The following is a 21,294-nucleotide window of genomic DNA, read 5'->3' on the forward strand; positions in this document are numbered from 1 at the left end:
GGTCCCTCTGAAAATCCTCTAAATATGACATAGATTTGAACACCCCTTCTCTTTAGAGGTTGTTTTCATAGGTTACTGGTTGTGTTCGTCACCTCAGTGCAATATATTTATACAGTATATTTTATTACTTATTCTCACTCATTAGTTACAGTTTGTTTTTTGAATGTTGATATTTTGTTCTCTTTGTATTGTAAATCACTGTGCAGGACAATTCCCATTGCTTTATCCGTTGTTGCTGCCTTAAGAATAACTCACAAATATGTATCTATATATTCAATTCTTATATCTTGCTTTCTTAAGAGCAATATGTATATATTGCAAGTATTTAATTGTATGGGATTACATAACACTAAAGTCACACATAGGTGGAGATCCAATTAGCCGCTGCAATTTACCATGGGCTAATTAGCGTGTTCTATTCAATTAGCCCCACTTAACTGGGATTTTTTTTCGGGTCTCATGAGACCCGAAAATAAATCCCTGATAACTGTGCTGTTATTGGGTGGTAACAACCAGTTATGCACAAAACTGTGACCTTTTTACGGATTCAGGACCTCATTCAGAGTCGGTCATTGCGGCCGCACAGTCGTAAGGTAAAAGGGGCCGGATATGCAAATGAAGCGCTCGCAAGTTGCATCGTTAATATGGGATCGTTAGCTGGACGAGCGAGGGGAGGATGCGGCCGTAAGACTAAAAATACGCCCCCTTCTCGTTCCCATTGCACGTCATCTCCGGGCATATAAGGATTAATCGAGACCATCGGGAACCATCGGAGCTGCTCGTAGACCTTAAGGTTGACCATACCCTCTCTTAAGCACTACGATCAAGTCAGTGTAAAAACCTCCCATGTCACATGTGCCATGACACTACTTAGTTAATTATGCACTCCCATAAAACGCCGTTTGCATAGTCAGGCACGCCTGCGTTCGGATCTCCACTCCCCCGTTCACAAGCACCTTCCCCTGTTACCACCCAAAAACGCCTCATCCTGTCACTCAAACTAACGACCTGGCCAAGTTGAAGGAGAGAGCAATTTCTGATCGTATTAGCTAGTTTGCGCATGCGCATCGCAAATTTTACGCATGCGCAGTTTAGCGAACATCGGTGGCGTACGACCGTGTGGCCACAACGACCGACTCTGAATGAGGTCCTCAGTTTGTTAACACCCAAAGACCAGTGTTAATGCCCATTAAAATGTTAATTTAATGGTCATTAACACAGGTATTGGGGGGAAAAGGGAGACTTAACACAGGTATTGGGGGGGGAAAGGGAGACTTAACACAGGTATTGGGGGGGAAAAGGGAGCCTAAATTAAATTTATTGGGGCTAACAATCTCCACCGTAGACCCAGTTTTGAAACTTGTTCAATTGCATAATTCCAGTGATTTTCATGTTATTCCCAATTGTGTATACATATTGTCAGGGAACTGTGAAAAGTAATCAAATCATATTTAATAAAAATAATCATTATATATTACAGAATTTTGGTAAATTAAATGTATATCTGTGACCTTATACCAATGTTATTATTAATGATTTTATATAAGGTTGGATGAGATCTGTAGATCAGGAGTGCTGATAACATTAGATTGCTTTTCACTAGCAAGTCTCAGCAGATAACTGATGACCATGTCTTTGGCTTTGTTGGTCTCCATATTTTGCTCTCGTGATAACTGAACACTAATCTGCTGCACATTGTTCATGATGAGCTCTGAGTTCATGATGTGAGCAGAAGATGCGCTGCAGCTAATGTCCATCATGTACTGCTTGTAGAGTTCAATGACCTTCCTCTCCAAGTATTCATTGAGTATCGAATTAGACAGTGGTTGCTCATGATTTGATATGCTCTTGTCTTTCATGCTGACTACTTTCCAAGAGTCCCGTTTGGTAGGTTTTTTAGCCAGGTCGTTGGTTGTGACACATAAAGAATCCATAGTAGGAGGAATTTGAGAAGATTGTAGAAAAGGGCCTTCACAAAAGTCAAAGCTGCTATTGCTCGTGAAATCACTTATGACCGAGTTCATAGCCAACACCTGGTCACCAGCTATATGCAAATCATTATAGTCTCTGCAGATATCTTTACATGATGGTGGCACCAAGTAGGTTTCTTTATTTGAGTGTGAGTTTCCATTTATACTTGCAGAGGGGGATTTTTCACTATCATACATCAAGCCTTCCACCTCTTCCTGCCCTATATGCCTTTGCATGATGTCCTGTGTGCTCTCCTGTAGCTGTTTTTCAGGCTTGCACCTATCAACTGAGCCAAATTTTTGGAAAATTCTCCTGCTCCCAGTCTCATGTGCAGAGGAATAATTTAGCGTATACACACCAGCCAGTTCTTTTGGTCCTTCGGTCAATTTCTTTTGATGCAACATACTTATGTCATCTTCATACCAAAGCTGGACTTTATACAGATATCCCTCTGACAGCATATCTGGAATGAAGGAAAATATTGTCAAATATACTGTGTGTATATATATATATATATATATATATATATATATATATATATATATACACACACAAACTTAGAAAGATCAGCGGCACTATAATGTGTACATATTTTTATTACTTCAACTTTATTAAAAGTGTCATTGACCTCCCCGCTTTATAATTAATCATTTCCATTGCAACAGCATGTAATTAATTAATAAGTAACTTTTAAAATATATATATGGGATGTAGTTATTATACCAACATTTACAATGTTGACATTCATAATGCCAACACCACAGTGTTGAAATGTTTTATGTCGACATTGAACATGTCAGCATATGTAGAATGTTGGCATGCTCACAGTGTCGACATGTGAAATGTAAAATGCCGACATACTGCACAGGCCGGCAAAGGAGGGTTAGGTTTAGGCTACGGTAGGGGAGGGTTAGGGTTATGCTATGGTAGATGAGGGATAGGCACTAGGGGGAGGGTTAGGAGTTATGGTTAGATGTTTTGGTTAGTCATAATTGCCACTGAAAGCGACAAAGGATCCACCTGAAGTCATCCTGCTGTCAACACCTGACCCGAAAGACACCGCTGGAGCCACTGGATCTGCCTTACCAAGTCCACCAGGAACATTTTGGCAATAATCTAATAATGTCCACATTTTATCAGTGTCAACATATTGAATGTCAACTTGGTCAATGTCAACATGCCAAGCATCTCATCATACTTAACATCGACATTACAACCATGTCAACAAAAATATACTATTTTATCTCTTTCGCACGGCATGGGTGAAGGTAGTGCAAGAAAAGGAGGCTAAAACGGAAAAAAAATTAAATGTGGGAGAGTTTTATTGTGACCCCTTATTCAGACCCAAATTCAAAGCTCCTTGGGTAATACCTCCATGTATCTTTTACGAATGGTTGAGGGCAACCCCCCCAATTTTGATGTGACCATAGGGGGTAAGATCGAACTTTGCTTTACTTTATTTTGTTCAGTTTCACTCCAATTTCAATGTAAATTCGGCACTTGCTTGTTTTCTTGTCCCTATGGGCTACCAATGTACGTTTTTCTCACTGTTTGATGGCCACATGTCTATTTGTCAGTATTATCCTCAATGCTTAATTGGCCCTTTCAATTCCTTTATGTTGGGTCTGCCTATGTGAGTGTATACATATTACCTACAGTATGTTTACTGTCCATTGTCTTATACATTGCTTCAATTACAATATATGTAAAAAATATACAGCTTCCATCACTATTGCACATGTGTTTAGCTATATTTAAATATGTGCCAGATTGCTGTAGTTTTATTTTTGAATGAGTGCAAAATGTAGGCATTGTTAAAAAGAATATTTGGTAATGTTTCGTTACTTGAAAAAAGGGAAATTTGTATATGTTCATGCCACCTGTAAAGCTATATATAAGTATCTGAAACGGGAAATGAGCTACAAGCATTGTGCAACAGAGACATGAAAGTTTCACTCAACAGACTGTACATAAACGTATACACACACACACACACACAAATCTTTATAAAGTGATACAATGAAATGAACATACAATATATGCATACTGCAGTTGAGATTAGTAATTCTAATATACCCAAAATGCTCTGTGTACATGTAAAAAATAACCTGTGTAATATATATGTGTATATATATATATATATATATATATATATAGTGCACAGTTATAAAGAGAAGGTTGGAAGTAAACGTGGAGCCAAAGTATAACATTTACACACAGTCGTAAATGAGAAATGTATAAATATTAGAAAACTACTGAGGTATCAGAATCAAGGAGAAGGTGTTTGATTTCTTCATTGGCTGACATCCCTCATGACTAAGGATGGATTCCATCAAAGGGGAATAGAAGGTACTGGAGTGTTATTCCACTCACAACAAAGGCACACAACACAGCAACTATGTATGTAAGGTAAGAGGTTTTCCTTACTGCTGGCTTATTTTTGTCTACTCAGAACTATTACTGGAGAAGTAGTTAACGGGCTGGATCACATGACCAAACAGCAGTACTTAGCCTTACAGTATCTGCCCAATGCCCATTGTTACAGATGGTCCATCATACATCATACATCTTCTTAGTAAGCCTAGTTGAGAAAACTTTAGAAGAACATCTGCTTCAGCCTCCTGTCATCTTAGATAATGGAGAGACATATTGTGTGCCAGAAAGCAGTCAGAATCATACTTCATCCACTTATATGGGTTCTTTAATGTTGTAAGTTATCCCCGTGCTCATTCATTTCTGAATTTAGGCACCACAGCTTGATAGGGCTTATCACACAAAGTTAATAATATACCTAATGACAGAGGTTACAGAGGTGTACCAGTGCATATATTGCATGTTCTAGCATCAGTTTCATCAGAAAAACAAAACATCTTAATGTAACATTTTCGTGAAATATGTACTATATATGTCATGTTACACTATTTCAGTATTTAAATTACCTGCAATACAATCCCAATGGATATCAGTACATATTAAGGGATATAAATAATAGCTCTTCCTTTAGAAATTAAACACTGGTAATGGTTTTTCACCTGTAACTCTCTAAGGGGGAATTCAATTCAACGCGAATTAAATAGCGCCTGGAGCGAGCTCCCGGAGCTATTCAATTCAGTGTGCTGTGTGGCTGGAGAATGCCGGTTATTGTGCCTTATCAAGGCTGTTAAGGCGCGGTAACCGGCATTCTCTGACCAAAGTGCTGGGCGCACGGCTGTTAGAGCCGCGTTAAGCAGAAAAACAGCTACGCGCCCGGCACTTTGGTTAGATTTCTCCTCTCATCCCCAGGGGGGGTGCAAGAAGAAATCCTTAGACCACCCAAACAGCGCCGTGTATTGAATAGCTTCGAGAGCTCCCTCCCGTTGCTATTCAACATCGCGCTTAAGTGCATTCCTCCAAATATAAGATCATTTCTTCTGTTGGATAATCCGCAAGAGATTTTAAAAAGTTTACAGAAGTTCTCTGTACACACTTATCACACATAGTGTGGGATGTATCAATCCAAACAATGCTGTAAAACCTCAGGAAACTGATTTTTTTCAGAGGTTTACCACAATACATACGGATCACCATATGTATTAAAATCTCTGATATCTGCTGTGAACCTGCTGCATAGCAGTCCCCATATTCTATGAATCTGCAATGTGCCCATGTGCATCTATAAATAGAGGCCTATGGACCTCTTTCTGCAACAAGTCCCCTTTGGATCCCTCTCCAGGCCCCCCCCCCCCCACTCGCATGTTCATGCCCAAACCGAAGACCACCTGTGCGCAATAGGACTCCCGAGTCGTCATAGATCCAGAAGTCAGTACTTCCCCAGGACAACTCGTCCAATGTAAAGCTGTCCTGATGTAGAGCTGTCCTGGTGAAGTACTGACTTCTGGATTCAAGACTCGGGAGTCCTATTGTGCGGCCCTCGGCTAGGGCATGAACAGGTAAGTAATCGTGCACACCAGTGTCAAAAACTGCTGGTATTGTGTATAGTGTATAGGGATCAGATGCATTGAAACCTAATTGGAATACTTGATACATCATGCCAGTGCCGTAGCTATTGCTCCCGTCACCCAGTGCAGGCCACGCCCCTCTGTATGATGTCACATGGAGGGGCATGGCCTCCACTCTGCATCGGGAGTGGGTGATTACAACAATGCCCGGAGCATCCTCAGGATGCTCCGGAGTGCTGTAAGGGCAGCGTTGTGACTGCCTGGAGCGTCCTAAGGACGCTCCAGCCAACACTTCTGCAGGGATTCTGGCAGCAAGGTGCCATAACAGGCACCCCTATTTACGGCCCTGCATCATGCCCAAGTTGTAACCCCTATACTGATTTAGAGAACTGAAAAAATTAGAAGATAATATAAACAAAAAAGTAATGTTGCTTTTTGATAGGACATAAGAGATTCTGACATTCCAATTATTCCAATTCATCCTAATAGCAGTGACACACTGAGTAATCCAGTTATTGTTAAATTAAATGGCTGGAGGCTAATTTGGCTAAACATTTAAAAGACCAGAATATACAGATACAGATATGACTGAATAAATAGATTGCAAAATGTATACGTCATACATTGCTGTAGTCAATGGCCAGACAGAATTTCCTGACTGGTGAAAGTTAGTTTCGGCCACAAATGATACGTCTTTTATTTGGGAAATAAAACGAAAGTGTAACAATAGCAAATGAAAAAAGAGAAGTTTTTAAGTAATTTGTAAATAGAAGTAATTTTGAATGTACTGTTTTGAAATATTATTGTCTGGATTAGTGTAAATACTGTTTGCAATTTGTATATAGCGCAAATGTTAGGAGATATAATAATTGTACAACAGGTATGCAGTTTGGGATGTAGTTAATATGCCAGCGAAAGGGATGCCGGACGCCCATATACCGATGCTGGAGTCCTGCCGCCTGGTAAAATGCCGACGCCGCTATCTCAGAGGGGATTAGGATACCAGTGTCTGCATCCCGACCGACGGAATCAAGAACGAAGTATCCGGGTAAGTATCACATTTAACCCGGAGATGTGAGGATTTAAGGACCCCCGGGGGGAAATAAGGGGTTAGGCAACCCCAGGGGAGGGTTAGGGTTAGGCTGCGGGGAGGGGGGGTTAGGGTCAGGCACCACCGGGGGGAGGTTCAGCCGCCGGTATTTCATGCCCATTCTATGCAGTTTAAACATTGCTCAGTGGGATTATTAGGTTCCAGTTGGAAATGTTAACGGTTTTTAGAGACTACCTAGGGGAAGAGCTGTTATGTACATTTTAGGATCTGGAAGAGTTAGGACTGTGAACTCCAGCCATGTCCCACAGATTTCCTAGCAGCTGTGTCAGCTGTGTGTACGCCATTACGTCACTCGCATCACCTGCGATATGAGGAGCCTGTGCGCCTGCTGGATTTAGTTAGATCCAGTCAGCGGCAGCGTCTATGGGAGTGAAAGCGGGAGCGCTGACGGCGTGGAGTGGTGCCCAGCGTGAAGAGAGGTAAGTGCTGAACAGGGGAGAGGGGCCTGTTCTACACTGGGACACTACTGGGACAAAGCATAAGGGGCACTACTAGGAGCATTACTCGGGGCATTGCATAAGGGGCACTACATAGGGGGCTCTAATACAGGAGGCATTGCTTAATGGGCACAACTACAGGGGATTTGTATAGGGGGCTCTAATACAGGGGGTATTGCATAATGTGCTCTAATACAGGGGGCATTGCATAATGGGCACTACTACAGGGGCACTGCATATGGGGCTCTAATACAGGTGGCACTGCATAATGGGCACAACTACGGGGGCACTGCATAAGGGGATCTAATACAGGGATCACTGCATAAGTGGCTCTAATACAGGGGGCACTGCATAAGGGTCTATTGCATAATGGGCACAACTACAGGGGAATTGCAAAAGGGGCTCTAATACAGGGGACATTGCATAAGGGGCTCTAATACAGGGGAAATTGCATAAGGGGCTCTAATACAGGGATCACTGCATAAGGGGCTCTAATACAGGATGCACTGCATAAGGGGCTATTGCATAATGGGCACAACTACAGGGAAACTGCATAATGGGTTCTAATACAGGGGAAATTGCATAAGGGGCTCTAATACAAGGATCACTGCATAAGGGGCTCTAATACAGGGATCACTGCATAAGGGGCTCTAATACAGGAGGCACTGCATAAGGGGCTATTGCATAACGGGCACAACTACAGGGAAATTGCATAATGGGTTCTAATACAGGGGACATTGCATAAGGAGCTCTAATACAGGGATCACTGCATAATGGGCTCTAATACAGGGATCACTGCATAAGGGGCTCTAATACAGGGGGCACTGCATAAGGGGCTATTGCATAATAGGCACAACTACAGGAAAATTGCATAATGGGCTCTAATACAGGGGGCATTGCAGGCACAACTACAGGGGGCATTGCATAAGGGTCTCTAATACAGGAAGAACTGCATAATGGGCAAAACAACTACAGTGGGCACTGCATAATGGGCACAACTACAGGGGGCATTGCATAAGGGCACTACATTGGTCCTTTTATAAGGGGCACTACTGTGGGCATTGTGTATAACAGGCACTACTGTGCACCGTAACGTGAATAAGGGACACTACTATGTGGTGTAATGTGTATAAGGTTGTGTTGCTGTGTAGCTTAATTTGAATTGGGGATTCTATGTGTGATTTCGGCAAGACAGACCCCAGGCACCTTGCTGAAAGATCACGCACGTTTTTTTGCATACCACGCCCCCTTTTACAGGCTTGGTAGATCACAATAGGTTTTTCGTTTTAAAAGTAGATCACCGAGTCCAAAAGTCCGGCCGCCCCTGCAGTAATGTAAATCTCTGATATGGTGATAAATAATTGGTGGGCTGTAGGAACAGTGGAATAACCTAAAAAAAAAAGTTGTTAAATGCAACAGCAACTTTGTGTCAGATTCAGGGCCGGCGCAACCCACTCTGCAAAATCTGCACTGCAGGGAGGCGCCAGGCTGGAGAGGCGCTTTCCCCGCAGCTGCTGCTGAGCCAATTGTTGCTGCAGCATCTTGCAGAGAGCGCTGCTGAGCCTGAGCTGCTCTTCTTCGCACAGTCCCACCCCACCGCAGCCGCCTCTCTGTCTTGCCGGACTCACACTTCCTGCTGAATCGAATGCAGCGCTTCCGGGATTGCGTTCCACTGTGGAACGCAAACCGGAAACTGTTATCTGCTCTGGGCTGGCTAGCTGGCACTTCCGTGTGCCGTTAGCCGGAGCAGCTGCATCGCAACTGATGATGAGCAGGGGAAGGGCTGCGGTAAGCATCACTGGCGGGGTGGGAGTGAGTGCCAGCCCAGCAGGAGCAAGCAACCCGGAAGACCTGGTCACATGAGCCCAGTAGTACAGGAGGAGAAGAGCCACAGATACCAGCAGCCTCACCGGGGAAATGTCTCCCAACAGCTGGTAAAGGTGCTGTGGCAGTAGGAGGGGGGTTGGAGGGCGGTGCCACCTGGAGTAATCCGAGAGGAGAGGAGGCGAGCAGCTTCAAACAGATGTTAGGGAGGGGGAGGGGGGGCAGGACATTTGGGATGCAGCATTCTTTTTTTTAGTTTACAGCAGTAAATCTAAGTGTCTCATCCTGCAGCCACCTCACAGCTGTCACACTATCTCCATGTTACCATCTGCCTCTCCTTCACCCACAGCCTCTTGCTGTAACCCTCTGATTTCCCCTTTCATCCTCTGCCTCTCCTTGTCACCATATGACTTCACCTGTCACCGTCTGCCTCTCCCTGTCACCCTCTGCCTCTCGCTGTCTCCCTCTGCCTCTTGCTGTCACCCTCTGCCTCTCCCTGTCACCCTCTGCCTCTCGCTGTCTCCCTCTGCCTCTTGCTGTCACCCTCTGCCTCTCGCTGTCTCCCTCTGCCTCTCGCTGTCACCCTCTGCCTCTCGCTGTCACCCTCTGCCTCTCGCTGTCATCATCTGACTTTCCCTGTCACTCTCTGCCTCTCGCTGTCACCCTCTGCCTCTCGCTGTCACCCACTGCCTCTAGCTGTCATCATCTGACTTTCCCTGTCACCCTCTGCCTCTCGCTGTCACCCATTATCTCCCTGTCACCCACTACCTCTCCCCATCACCCATTATCTCCCTGTCACCCACTGCCTCTCCCCATCACCCATTATCTCCCTGTCACCTAATGCCTCTCCATATCATCAACTATCTCCTTGTCACCTTCTAACTTCCCCAGTCAACCACTGCCTCTCCCTGAATAATGGAGGAGGGGGCAGAGATAATATTTTTGCATCTGGGCCCACACCTCACAAGTTCTGCCACTGGTGGCCGGGGATGTTCCTTCATGTCAGGAAGCCAACCCCGAGCAATGGGGCTGCCCGACTGGATGGATAAAGTGTTGCCCTGGGACAGGCTTCATTCCCGGCTGAGCTCCAGGATCTCTGTGCTTGTCCTGGGCACAGCATGGTGGGGAGAGCGGTTGCTCTAGGCATCGGGATCCTGCTGGTGACAGCCAACATCAGGACCTTGTTTGATGATGTGAGTACCACAGGACACATGCAGGCATGGGCTCCGGTGGGGAAAGATAGGCTAACCAGCCCTACACCCTGGCCTTATAGTACAATACCCACCTAACCACCACCCTGGAATCTGAAACATACCCAAACCACGGACCCAGGGACATACACTACCACTCTACCCCCTGGGCACCAGCGACATAAACTACCAACCCTACCCCCACCCCCAGGGGCATACACTACCCACCCTACACTCGGCCCCTACACTACCCACCCAACCCCCTAGGCCCCAGGGACATACACTACACACTCTACCTGCCCCCCCCAGCCCCAGGCACATACATTTCCCCCCCTACCCCAGGGACATACACTTCCCACCCTACCACCCGGCCCCTACAGTATCCACCTTACCCCCATACACAGTAACATATACTACTCACTCTATGCCGGCCATATAAATAAAAACTACTCACCCCACCCAATGGGTTTGTTTTTTTTTCTTGTGGAGGCTAATTTTTTTTTTCCCCCTGTGGAGGCCAATGTGTTTCTATTTTTTCCCTGTGGGGCCAATGTGTTTCTTTTTTTGTTTTCCTAGGGGCATTATGTGTATAAGGAGCACTACTACTGTGTGGTTTAACGTGAATAAGGGGCACTACTGTGTGATTTAATGAGATTAAGGGGCACTAATGAGTGTCGTAATGTGAATAAGGGACATTACTATTGGTGTAATGTGAATCAGGAGCACTATGGACCTCATTCAGAGGTGGTCGTTAGTTGCAAGCGGTCGCAATGAATCAGGGTGGCTGCTTGCATCCTGAAGGACCGCCTCCTTGACGATCGCTAAGCTGTGGGTTAACACCCACAGCTCTAGTGACCGACATGGGTGACATCAGCAATGATGTCAGTGGGGCCGCCCCCAAACGGCAAGCGTTCCAGATGGAACGCCTCCGTTTGGGCGGGCACACCCCCTGCCCGCCTCCCAAATGAGGAGAGCTGTCACTCACCATCGACAGCTCGCCCCGTCTGCTGCGAGACCCCTAGTGACAGAGCATCCGTCACTAGCCAGGTCTCGCGCATGCGCACGGCGGAGCCGGCTCCGTCGTGTGCATGCCCAGTGGGGCAACATCGAGTCGGTTGCGAGTGCTCAGCGCTTGCGACCGACTCTGAATGATCACCTATGTGTGATGAAATATGAATAAGATTGTGCTGCTGTGTGGTGTAATTTGAATTGGGGGTGCTATTGTGTGGCTATGACCCTCCCTTGTGAGACCACACCCCTTTTTTGGGCACACTGTCTCTTTATAAAACAATGGGAGTGAGGGCGCAAATTTATATCTTGCAGGGGGCGCCGAACACCCTAGCACTGGCCCAGGTCAGATTAGTTAGAAAAAGGAAGAGAAAGAGGAAGACAATATGGTTTTCCAAGGAAGTGGCAATTGTTATAAATGCTAAGAAAACGGCATATGAAAAAATAGACACATCCTTTTAGAGGAGGCTAAATCAACATATAAAGCGAGTCTAAAAGACAAGGGGGGTGATTCAGCATCGGACGGAATTGCAAAGCTGCACACAAGCAGCTTTGTAATTATGTCCTTGCAAATATGCAAATTCAGTAGGAGGTGTATGACACCATCTGCTGCATTTGCGATCCCAACACTGTGACCGAGGTCGCAGGCTGGGATCACTATCGTGACCATCGATGGTACATGGTCGCGATGGTGGACAATGCCGGGCCTCCGGCCAGGTGAGAAAGCCTCAGCTTAATTAGGCTGGCCGGCTTGCGAGGCTAGGAAACTGTATCCGTAGACGCAGTCCCTGGCATTGCCACTCCCGTAAAACAGAGCGGATACGCCCCCGTTTCCGGAATGCCGGCTGAATCCTCCCCGGCACTGCCCCTTAAATGCCTCTGTTTATCCATCAAGCAGAGGCATTGAAGGGACTGAGTGCGATTACGCAGGACACATTCTGCACACTTGCAGAATTGGTCCTACGCATGCACAGTTTCCCGATAATCGGGGAATCTGCATTCAGCATTGCACCTGTTGAAGAAGCCCAAAGTACATAATTATATATGCAGATGGAAACAGTGACAAAACCATAAATATATTAATAAAAGAAATAACAAAGAGGAAGAATAATAATGCTAAGATGATAGTTATATTGAAGGAGATAATAGAATTGTAGACTGAATAATGGGCCTGATTCAGACCCACTCGCAAGCGGCTGTCCGCTTGCCAGACGCGACGAGCGAAGGAAAGTCCTTCGCTCGTTGTGTCTGATCAAAGGGGGCGTGCTGTCGATGTTGATTGACAGCACGCCCCCTTTGGTGGGTGTGCCGGGGGCGTGCCTCCCTGACGGGGGCGTTCCCAAGGGAACGCCTACCGTCAGAAGCCGGCCCACTGACATCACTAGTGATGTCAGTGGGAGTGATTTTGGCTCTGATAGAGCCAAAATCACTCCGATCCTTGCGGTTGAAAACCTCAACCGCAGGCTCCGGCTCGCAGTTTCGATGGTCGCGATGGTCACGACCATCGCGGCCATCAAACTGCACGCTCGTATAGGCTGTGGGTGGTGACCCACAGCTATACGAGCGTCCAGGAGGACGCTCCATAATTATGGAGGGCGGCCCTCATTCAGAGCGTGCGCTCTGCTCAGAGCGTACGGCTCTGAATGAGGGCCTATGTTCGCTCTATAGTTTACTTTTGGAAATTCAAATGGATTACCCCAGGGGGAAGATGGGTAATATATGGGTAACCAATAACTTATGAATAGTATAATTCCTGATAACTGGAGAAAGGCCAATGTAGCAAATAGTTGTTAGCTAAATAGAGACAAATTCAAGCCAGCATATTTTTAAGGACCATTCCATTACCTACTTAATGTATGGGCACACTAGGCAGCTACCCAGGGTCCCATGATTCTAGTGGTCTTCGAGCAGAGGCGGGCTGGGCTGTGGGGCAGCTGCACCCTGGGCTGATGCCTCCGGATCTTCTTGAGAGGTAGGTAGAAAATGCTGCCTTCCCAGCTTCCCTGATTGTGCATAGGGGGTCCAATATTGGGGGCACTGCATAGGGGGGACTACTACTGGGGGTGCTATATAAGGGGCAATGCATAGGGGGGACCACTACTGGTGGCACTGCATAGGGGACTACCACTGAGGGCACTGTATAAGGGGCACTACTGGGGGCACTGTATAAGGGTGCATTACTGGGGGCACTGTATAAGGGACACTACTGGGGACACTGTATAAGGGGGACCACTACTAGGGTCACTGCATAGGGGGGCTACTACCGGGGGCACTATATAAGGGGCACTACTGGGGGCACTGCATAGGGGGGACTATACTGGGGGTGCTATATAAGGGGCAATGCATAGGGGGGACCACTACTGGTGGCACTGCATAGGGGACTACCACTGATGGCACTGTATAAGGGGCATTACTGGGAGCACTGCATATGGGGGACCACTACTGGGGGCACTGTATAAGGAACATTACTGTGGGCACTGTATAAGGGTGCATTACTGGGGGCACTGTATAAAGGGACACTACTGGGGACACTGTATAAGGGGGACCACTACTAGGGTCACTGCATAGGGGGGCTACTACTGGGGGCACAATATAAGGGGCACTACTGGGGGCACCTCATAGGGGGGACAACTACTGGGGGCTCTATATAAGGGGCACTACTGGGGGCACTGCATAGGGGGTCCAATACTGGGGGTGCTATATAAGGGGCTCTGCATAGGGGACTACTACTGGGGGAACTGCATAGGGGGGACTACTACTGGGGGCACTATATAAGGGGCACTACTGGGGGCACTGAATAGGGGGGACTACTACTGGGGGCACTGCATAGGGGGGACAACTACTGGGGATGTGCGTGTGCGCTGGGAATGTGTACTCAGTTACTGTACATTTGCAATTGTTCTGCTGGGCGTCTCTGTACTTTTCAGGGCTGCTGTTTTTTTTTAATAATTTCGCACATCCTCAACGTGCACAATCACAGATGCCATCGTCATAGCGTCCGTCAATGAATCAGGACAGATATTAATAATACTGTATAAATATTACTGTAAAGGCTCTATGTGACAGGTACAAATTACATGATTTTAGATGATTTTACCAATTTAAAAATAAATTAAGAAACACTTGAGGATTTGTGCACATCTCTAATAAGAAGTGACCCAAACATATGGTTCATTGTGGCTGTAGGAATTATGGGCCTCATTCATAGATGGACACCGTGCACATCACTCCTGAGTCTTTGGGTTCCCTGCACCCAAACGGTGACAGTCTGTGGCTTAGGGGGCACTGTGTGCAATGACACAGGATCCATCCTGTACATGCACAGGTCCTGTGCATGCGCCCCACCATCGGAGATGTACGCATAAATAGATAGAGAAACTACAGCAGCTTCTGGCATGTGATATGTTTTGTCCAATAGGAATACATAAGGAGGTGTTTGTCAATTTTTTATTCGATTTCATTCGATTTTATATTCGATTTCATAGGTGAATTTATGATCAATTTTGAAATAGCCATCCAAAACCGAACAAGAAACCACTATTTAAAATCGACACACATCGAATTTGATTTTGAAATCTAATTCAAATCGAAACCTTGTAAATATGGGATTTTGACATTAATAACCAATGTCGATTTGATTCGATTTCAGGTGAGTAAAATCATATGCAAAATTGAAATTTCATAAATAAACCCCTCAGAGTCATTATTTTATCATCCTAAACTGAAATAAATATCAATGAATTAACAATTAACAGATAAAACACATTGCTGCCGTCTCATACTGGTGCCCAATGTTCATATAAAGGGCTCATCTACATTTCATGAGGGTGGTTACATAGATTCACACCCACTTCCCTTGTACATTGTCATCTGCATGTGCAAGTGTTCCTATTGTTACTATTGTCCATACGTGTGGTGCACTGTTCAGGGAAACAGATTGCTTCACTCTAGCACATTGTGCATTGCATATAACTCTTGTTACTATTAGTAAATATTCATAAAAAGGACTAATAGAACAATAAACACATTTTGGACCTAAATTTGAGTCAGACACAAACCCGAACGCAACGCAATATTTACATAGCTGAGTGATTATTTGCTGCTACGCATGCACCAAAAATGATGAAAACTCCAACAATACGTTACCCTGAGTGTGCGCACTAAGATGCCGCTGCTGCGATCAGCTCAGACGGCATCAGAAATTGAGCAGTAAAGTGATGGGCACTCATGGGCATTGACTGGGAAGTGCATAGTAGTGCACGGAAAAAAAAAATTGTCCTGTGGCGCAGAGCCGTAACTAGACTTTTTGGTGCCCTGTGCCAGAAAGAGCATTGGCGCCCCCCTCATTTTTCAAAGGGACATAATGCACCCAAAAAAGGGAATGGCCTCATGGGGAAGGGCCAGGGAAGAGATAGGAGAGGCCAGGAGATGCTGGGGATGAAATAAGAGGAAGCTACAAGTGAGAATGATAGTAAACAGAAATTTGATAGGCCCAAACAGCGCCCCCTGACCTGTGGTGCCCTGTGCGATGGCACCGGCCGCACTACCCTAGCTACGGCCCTGCTGTGGCGTGTTATGGGAGTGTTGCAGGCATGTCAGTGAAAGCATTCCGGCTGAGAAATTGCACTGGCCATAGTGCTGGTGCTAGTGTCGGTGGTGCACTGATGTGGCAGAGTTAAGTATCAACGCAGAAAGTGGGCGTCTCAGTGCTTGCACAATCAGGCGTACGCTAGTACCCAAGGGGAAGGCTGAAACTAGCATTTGCATATGTTTGCTCCCAAGACTCCGCCATCAGGCGCAAGAGTGGATGCAGCAACATCCACCTCTGAATTAGGTCCTTTACCTCATATTCTAATAAAAAGTATTTATTTAGGGTATTACGGCAAAGCTTAAATTCTTCCTATCTTCTACTCTGTTCCCCATATTATTTCTTAGATTTTGCTCTTACCTGAAGATTTCAAGTTAATGGTCCAAGAAAAAGATGCCAGAATCAATGACCCAGAGGCTAAACCAAACGTTCTAAACAGCAGCTGAGAGATGTCCTCACTCTATCTGGCTCCTTCTGGCTCTGTAGCAGTTAGGGAAATTTTTGCAGTGTACAATTTAATATCACTCTACTGAACTGTAGTTTTCTACTTCCTCATTTTGTCTCTGGCTTATTGCCAGCAAACATGTTTCTATAAAAAAACATTCAGGGACAATTATGAAAACTGGCGCACATGACAATGGTGTGTAGTCTGTAGCAGCCAATCAAACTTTTATTTAGGTTTGCAAAAGAACATTAGCAAAAAATGATGGGTTTCTATGTATACTACTATAGTTCCCTATGCACCACTATTTATACAATGTAATAAGTGTATGCAATTAGAAGACAATGCTATTTTTTTTTTTTTAAATGCCACTGAACATTTTCAGGACATGTAATTCTCACACACAATTTATCCAAACCATGCCTCAAACCCACCCAACTATTTCCATATTGACATAATGTTGACCATGAGGACATTCACATCATGTAGACCGTGATGAAATGTTGAGATGTTAGAATGTCCACATTTCATCCTAGTGGCCCAGTAGTGACTTACCTTCTACTGGCGTCTCCCAGTGGTCATGTGATGTCACTTTCGGGTCAGAGCTCCGATCCTCCAGTGTTCCGGTAAGTATTTCTCTACTATCCCTACGCCTAATCCTCCCTCTAGTGCCTAACCCCAGTGGCGTCACTACAGGCGGTGACACCTGTGCGGCACTGAGTTAATCCTTGTAGCGCGCATGTAAAGGGGGCATGGCCTCGTGATTTGTGCCATGTTGGGGGCATGACTGTATCTTACCCCCCACCCCTATTCTTGTCACGCTGGAAGCTTCTGGGCAGCCCACAGCCTCTCCGGACACGGAGGGATGTGGATGACGGCCGCATGCGCACGTCATCCATCACTGCTGCTGCAGCGCTGCCTGGTGACACCATTTGGGGTGACACCAATACAGCAGAGCTGCTCTGCTATCTTGGTGTCAGGCCCCTGGATTCCTGTTATCAGGTGCAGTCTGCACCCCCCTAGTGATACCACTGCCTAACCTTATCCTACCCCCCCCACAGCCTAATCCAATCCTTCCCCGCAGCCTAACCCTAATTTCGCCATTCTGAAAATGTCAACATTTCATCTGTCAACATTCTAAGAAATGTCGACCAGTTGCCTATCAATATTTTAACAATGTTGACATAACTGTAGATATTGAGGTGACAACATTATGAATGTAGACATTGCTACTGTCAACCGTTTGCATACAGCTCTGAAACAGGCCATGCTTTTATTATGCTGAAGATTTTGTACATTTCATTAGAACAATACAAACATCCCTCATTATATAATGTGGTAACATCATTTTTTCAGCCACGTCAGCCACTACTTATACTAATGAGGAAATCGTGGGCTTGGTTTAGTTAAAGTGTCAATAGATTGTCAATTAATCCCTGGTGTACATCCGTGTGTATGACTGTACAAGGACTGAGATTCCCACTGTCGGCACCTGTAGAAGCTCTAATACTGCCCGGTGCATCTTCAGACGCCACCATCGGTCTCACCATCAAAACTTGCACAAGCCCTATGGTAGTTGCAGACTTTCCATCTGAGTTTGGCCTCCAAAGTTAATGATTTAGCGCCTGTGCATGCAAACACATCAGTGACACACCCGCAGGATGACCCGCAGGGTGTCAATGACATGTTTGCATGCACAGGCGCTCCCATAAAACATTCCCATAACAGATTCATAAACCTGAGCATTTTGTACATCCACAGAGCCACCTTCTTTTCACCACCCTGGAACGCTCAGCACTTTTCTAAGACATTTCACCACTTGTCTCAATCGCAACATCGCCTTTGTGCATACAGTCCGTACACTCCGTGTCACATATGCACCATACCAGTTTTTAGGGATTCTCATGCACGCAAATGTAGCAAAAAGACTCTGAACTACGTTAACATCAGCATTGTGTGCAACCCTGAGTCGGGTCTATTATGTGGCTCTTCTCTTAGTTATTTTGTTCCATCTAACTGTGCCCTTCACTTTAAGAAGATTATAGTGCCAAGAAAGAATTGAAAATGACTGTAAATATGTATTTTTTCTTATGAAGAAACAAACATATAATACTTTATAGTGAATATATAACTCCCCTTTCCTACCCACCTTGTCTCTCTCTCAGTTCACCTTCCAGCTGTTTATCCCCCTCTATAGGATGTTAGCTCTTGGACAGGGCCCTTTTCTCTCTTGTTCTCTTTTCACTATATCCTTGTCTTTTCTCTCCTTCCCTTTTTCAGTGACCCTGACACTGTCTGCTCGCCCATACGATGGGTACAGGATCATTGATAGCTGTTGTACCTTCCCCTGCAACTTATCACTGACTGCAGACTTTACAGTGAGTTACCCTACTCTTCCCCTATACTTTTCACCTCCCCCCTAGTGCTTAAACCTAACCTCCCCCTACCCGCACCCTAATCCTAACCCTCCACCCTATTCAACGCGATGTTGAATAGCCGCTGGAGGGAGCTCCCGCAGCTAATACACGGCGCTGTTTTGGGCTCGCTAAGGATTTCTTCTCGCACCCCCCTGGAGATAGGCGCAGTAACCGGCATTCTCCGACCACACAGCGCACTGAATTGAATAGCTTCGGGAGCTCGCTCCCGGCGCTATTCAATTCACGTTGAATTGAATCGCCCCCTAGTGTTTAAACTTAAGCTTCTCGCGCCCTAACTCTCCCCCTAGTGCCTAACCCTAATCCCGCTAATTACCTTTAGGACAAAAAAATAGAATTGTTACATTCAAGATAAATACTTTTAAATAGTGTACAAATATCAACACATTAAAATCTTGGAACAAATATATTTTTCCAAGTTTATCTGATTTTTTTTTTTGGGTGGGGGAGTTTGAAGCACATAAAGCACCCAACGATAAATAATATTGCACCAATAATACATTACTCTATGACACATTATATTACTTCTTATTGTGTTCTTCATGAGCGATCTGCCCTATTTTTCTATGTTTTTACCAGCAGCGACTCTAACCCTCTTGGACGAGGGAGGCTGCCGCTGCCTGTGCTGCCTGAACTACACTTGTGACTCCAGAGAGGAGAAGAGAAGACAGTCCCAAGCCAGCCGGATCGCGACGCCTGTGCAATGAATCTGGCAGTCGCCGGGACAAGAACTTGTGCACAAGCGGCGTTGGGATGGTGCATGTGCAAAACACAGACTTCTAGGAACTGTATTGGCTGCAGCCCCTAGAAGCAGGGAAGAGCTGTCCGAAAGACAGGGGAGTGGCTTCTCACTGGAAGCACACTTTCTGTTAATTGCAGCCTGGACTTGCAGTCTCAGGGGTAGGATTCACCTTCCCCTGGGACTGCCTTCATGCAGTGCTATTTTTCAGCAGAAAAAAAAAAATCAGGAACACAGTTGCTTAACCTCTCATTGACTATGACATAATGTCCTGGCCCAAAATGTATTTTCCATAAGATAAGTTTTATTCCCTTTTTTTTTTCATCAATAAATTTTTATTGAGAATAAAATAGAAAAAATGGGGTACAGAAAAAGGAGAAAGGGGCATGGGGGGTAAAAGAAAACACAATAACAATGAAAATTATAAGGTATGAACAGGACATCCATAAATATCTAACAATTATTACAATACAAAATATAGCAAATAGATAGACTAAACATCTGAATCTTCCGAGGGAGGTTCATCTAGATTGCAAGGGGAAGACGGGTCCAGAGGGCTAATGCTCGCAGAGGGGGCACCTCTACCATCAGTGACATAGATATGCCATGGGTACCACTTTACAATAGGTGAAGACGGAGCCTTAGAGTAACTAGCATCCCTAGCCTCCATTTCAAAATGAAATTGAGTTTTTGTAACAACTTTGGCAAATGGGGGGGAGGGGACTTCCAATGTCGGGCTATTGTAGCCCTAGCAGATATTAAAATATGACCAAGAACATAACGAGCAGGTTTCGGAATAGTAAGAGGGTACCAATGTAAAAGGGCTAGAGAGGGATCTAGAGGCAATGTGAGACCTAAAACTTCCTGTATAAGGGAAAATACTTCTGTCCAAAAAGGGCGTAAAGAGGGGCAGTCCCAAAAAATATAAAAAATCGTACCTTCAGAGTGGCATAAACGCCAGCAAAATTTAGAAACCGTAGGCCATATCCCATGTAGTTTAGTAGGTGTCAAATATAGTCTGTTTAGGAGTTTAATATGCATTTCAGCGTGATTAGTGCATTTAGATAGGGAAAAAGAGGCTAAATGGATAGATTCCCATTGTTTAAGGGTAAAGGAACATTGAAGATCAGCCTCCCATCGAAGCTGAACAGAAGATTTGGTCATCTGGTCAGCAGGAGACAACAGTAAGTACCAAAAGGAGATGGCCCCACGGGAAGAGGATCTAGATAGTCTATTTAGAATTTGGTCTGGTGGTGTTTGGAGCATGGAGGGACCAGTATTAAATTGAGCTATCCAGTGATGAAGTTGAAGATAATAAAACCAAGCTGATGGGCCCAAGTCAAATTTGGCACATAAATCAGAAAACGGTAAAATAGAGGACGGGGAAAGAAAATCTGCTAGGGACTGAATACCTAATTGCATCCAGTAAAACATGTGGAGATTGGGAAACAAATTATCTAATGCTTGGAGGGATATGGTCCTAGAAGGGAGAGTGAATTTAAAATGAGTTGGGAGCCTAACATCCCATATCTTTAGGATATCAAAGGCAGACTTGGGAAGGGCATGTTCTAGGTCCACCCAGGGCTTAGTTTGGGGGGGGAGAAACCAATC

At 45.2% G+C, this 21,294-nt stretch overlaps 1 protein-coding gene across 2 annotated transcripts in view; it reads right to left on the minus strand.

The window, feature by feature from the left end:
* Window positions 1-1,510: 1,510 nt before the first annotated feature.
* TASL (TLR adaptor interacting with endolysosomal SLC15A4) overlaps window positions 1,511-21,294 on the minus strand; it is a 29,194-nt gene continuing 9,410 nt past the window's right edge. The window contains exons 1-2 of one of the 2 annotated variants that reach the window (XM_088454075.1): window positions 16,428-16,489; window positions 1,511-2,434 (exon numbers count right to left, since the gene is read on the minus strand). In XM_088454075.1, coding sequence (XP_088310201.1) covers window positions 1,539-2,432 — 894 coding nt within the window. In that variant the 5' untranslated portion in view covers window positions 2,433-2,434; window positions 16,428-16,489 and the 3' untranslated portion in view covers window positions 1,511-1,538. Of the gene's footprint in view, window positions 2,435-16,427; window positions 16,490-21,294 lie in introns of those variants that run through there. The other variant, XM_088454076.1, reaches the window with a different exon arrangement.

The sequence above is a fragment of the Taudactylus pleione genome, unplaced genomic scaffold (genome assembly GCF_031769625.1).
Source record: "Taudactylus pleione unplaced genomic scaffold, aTauple2 ptg000609l, whole genome shotgun sequence".
In the NCBI taxonomy this organism is placed as follows: Eukaryota; Metazoa; Chordata; class Amphibia; order Anura; family Myobatrachidae; genus Taudactylus; species Taudactylus pleione.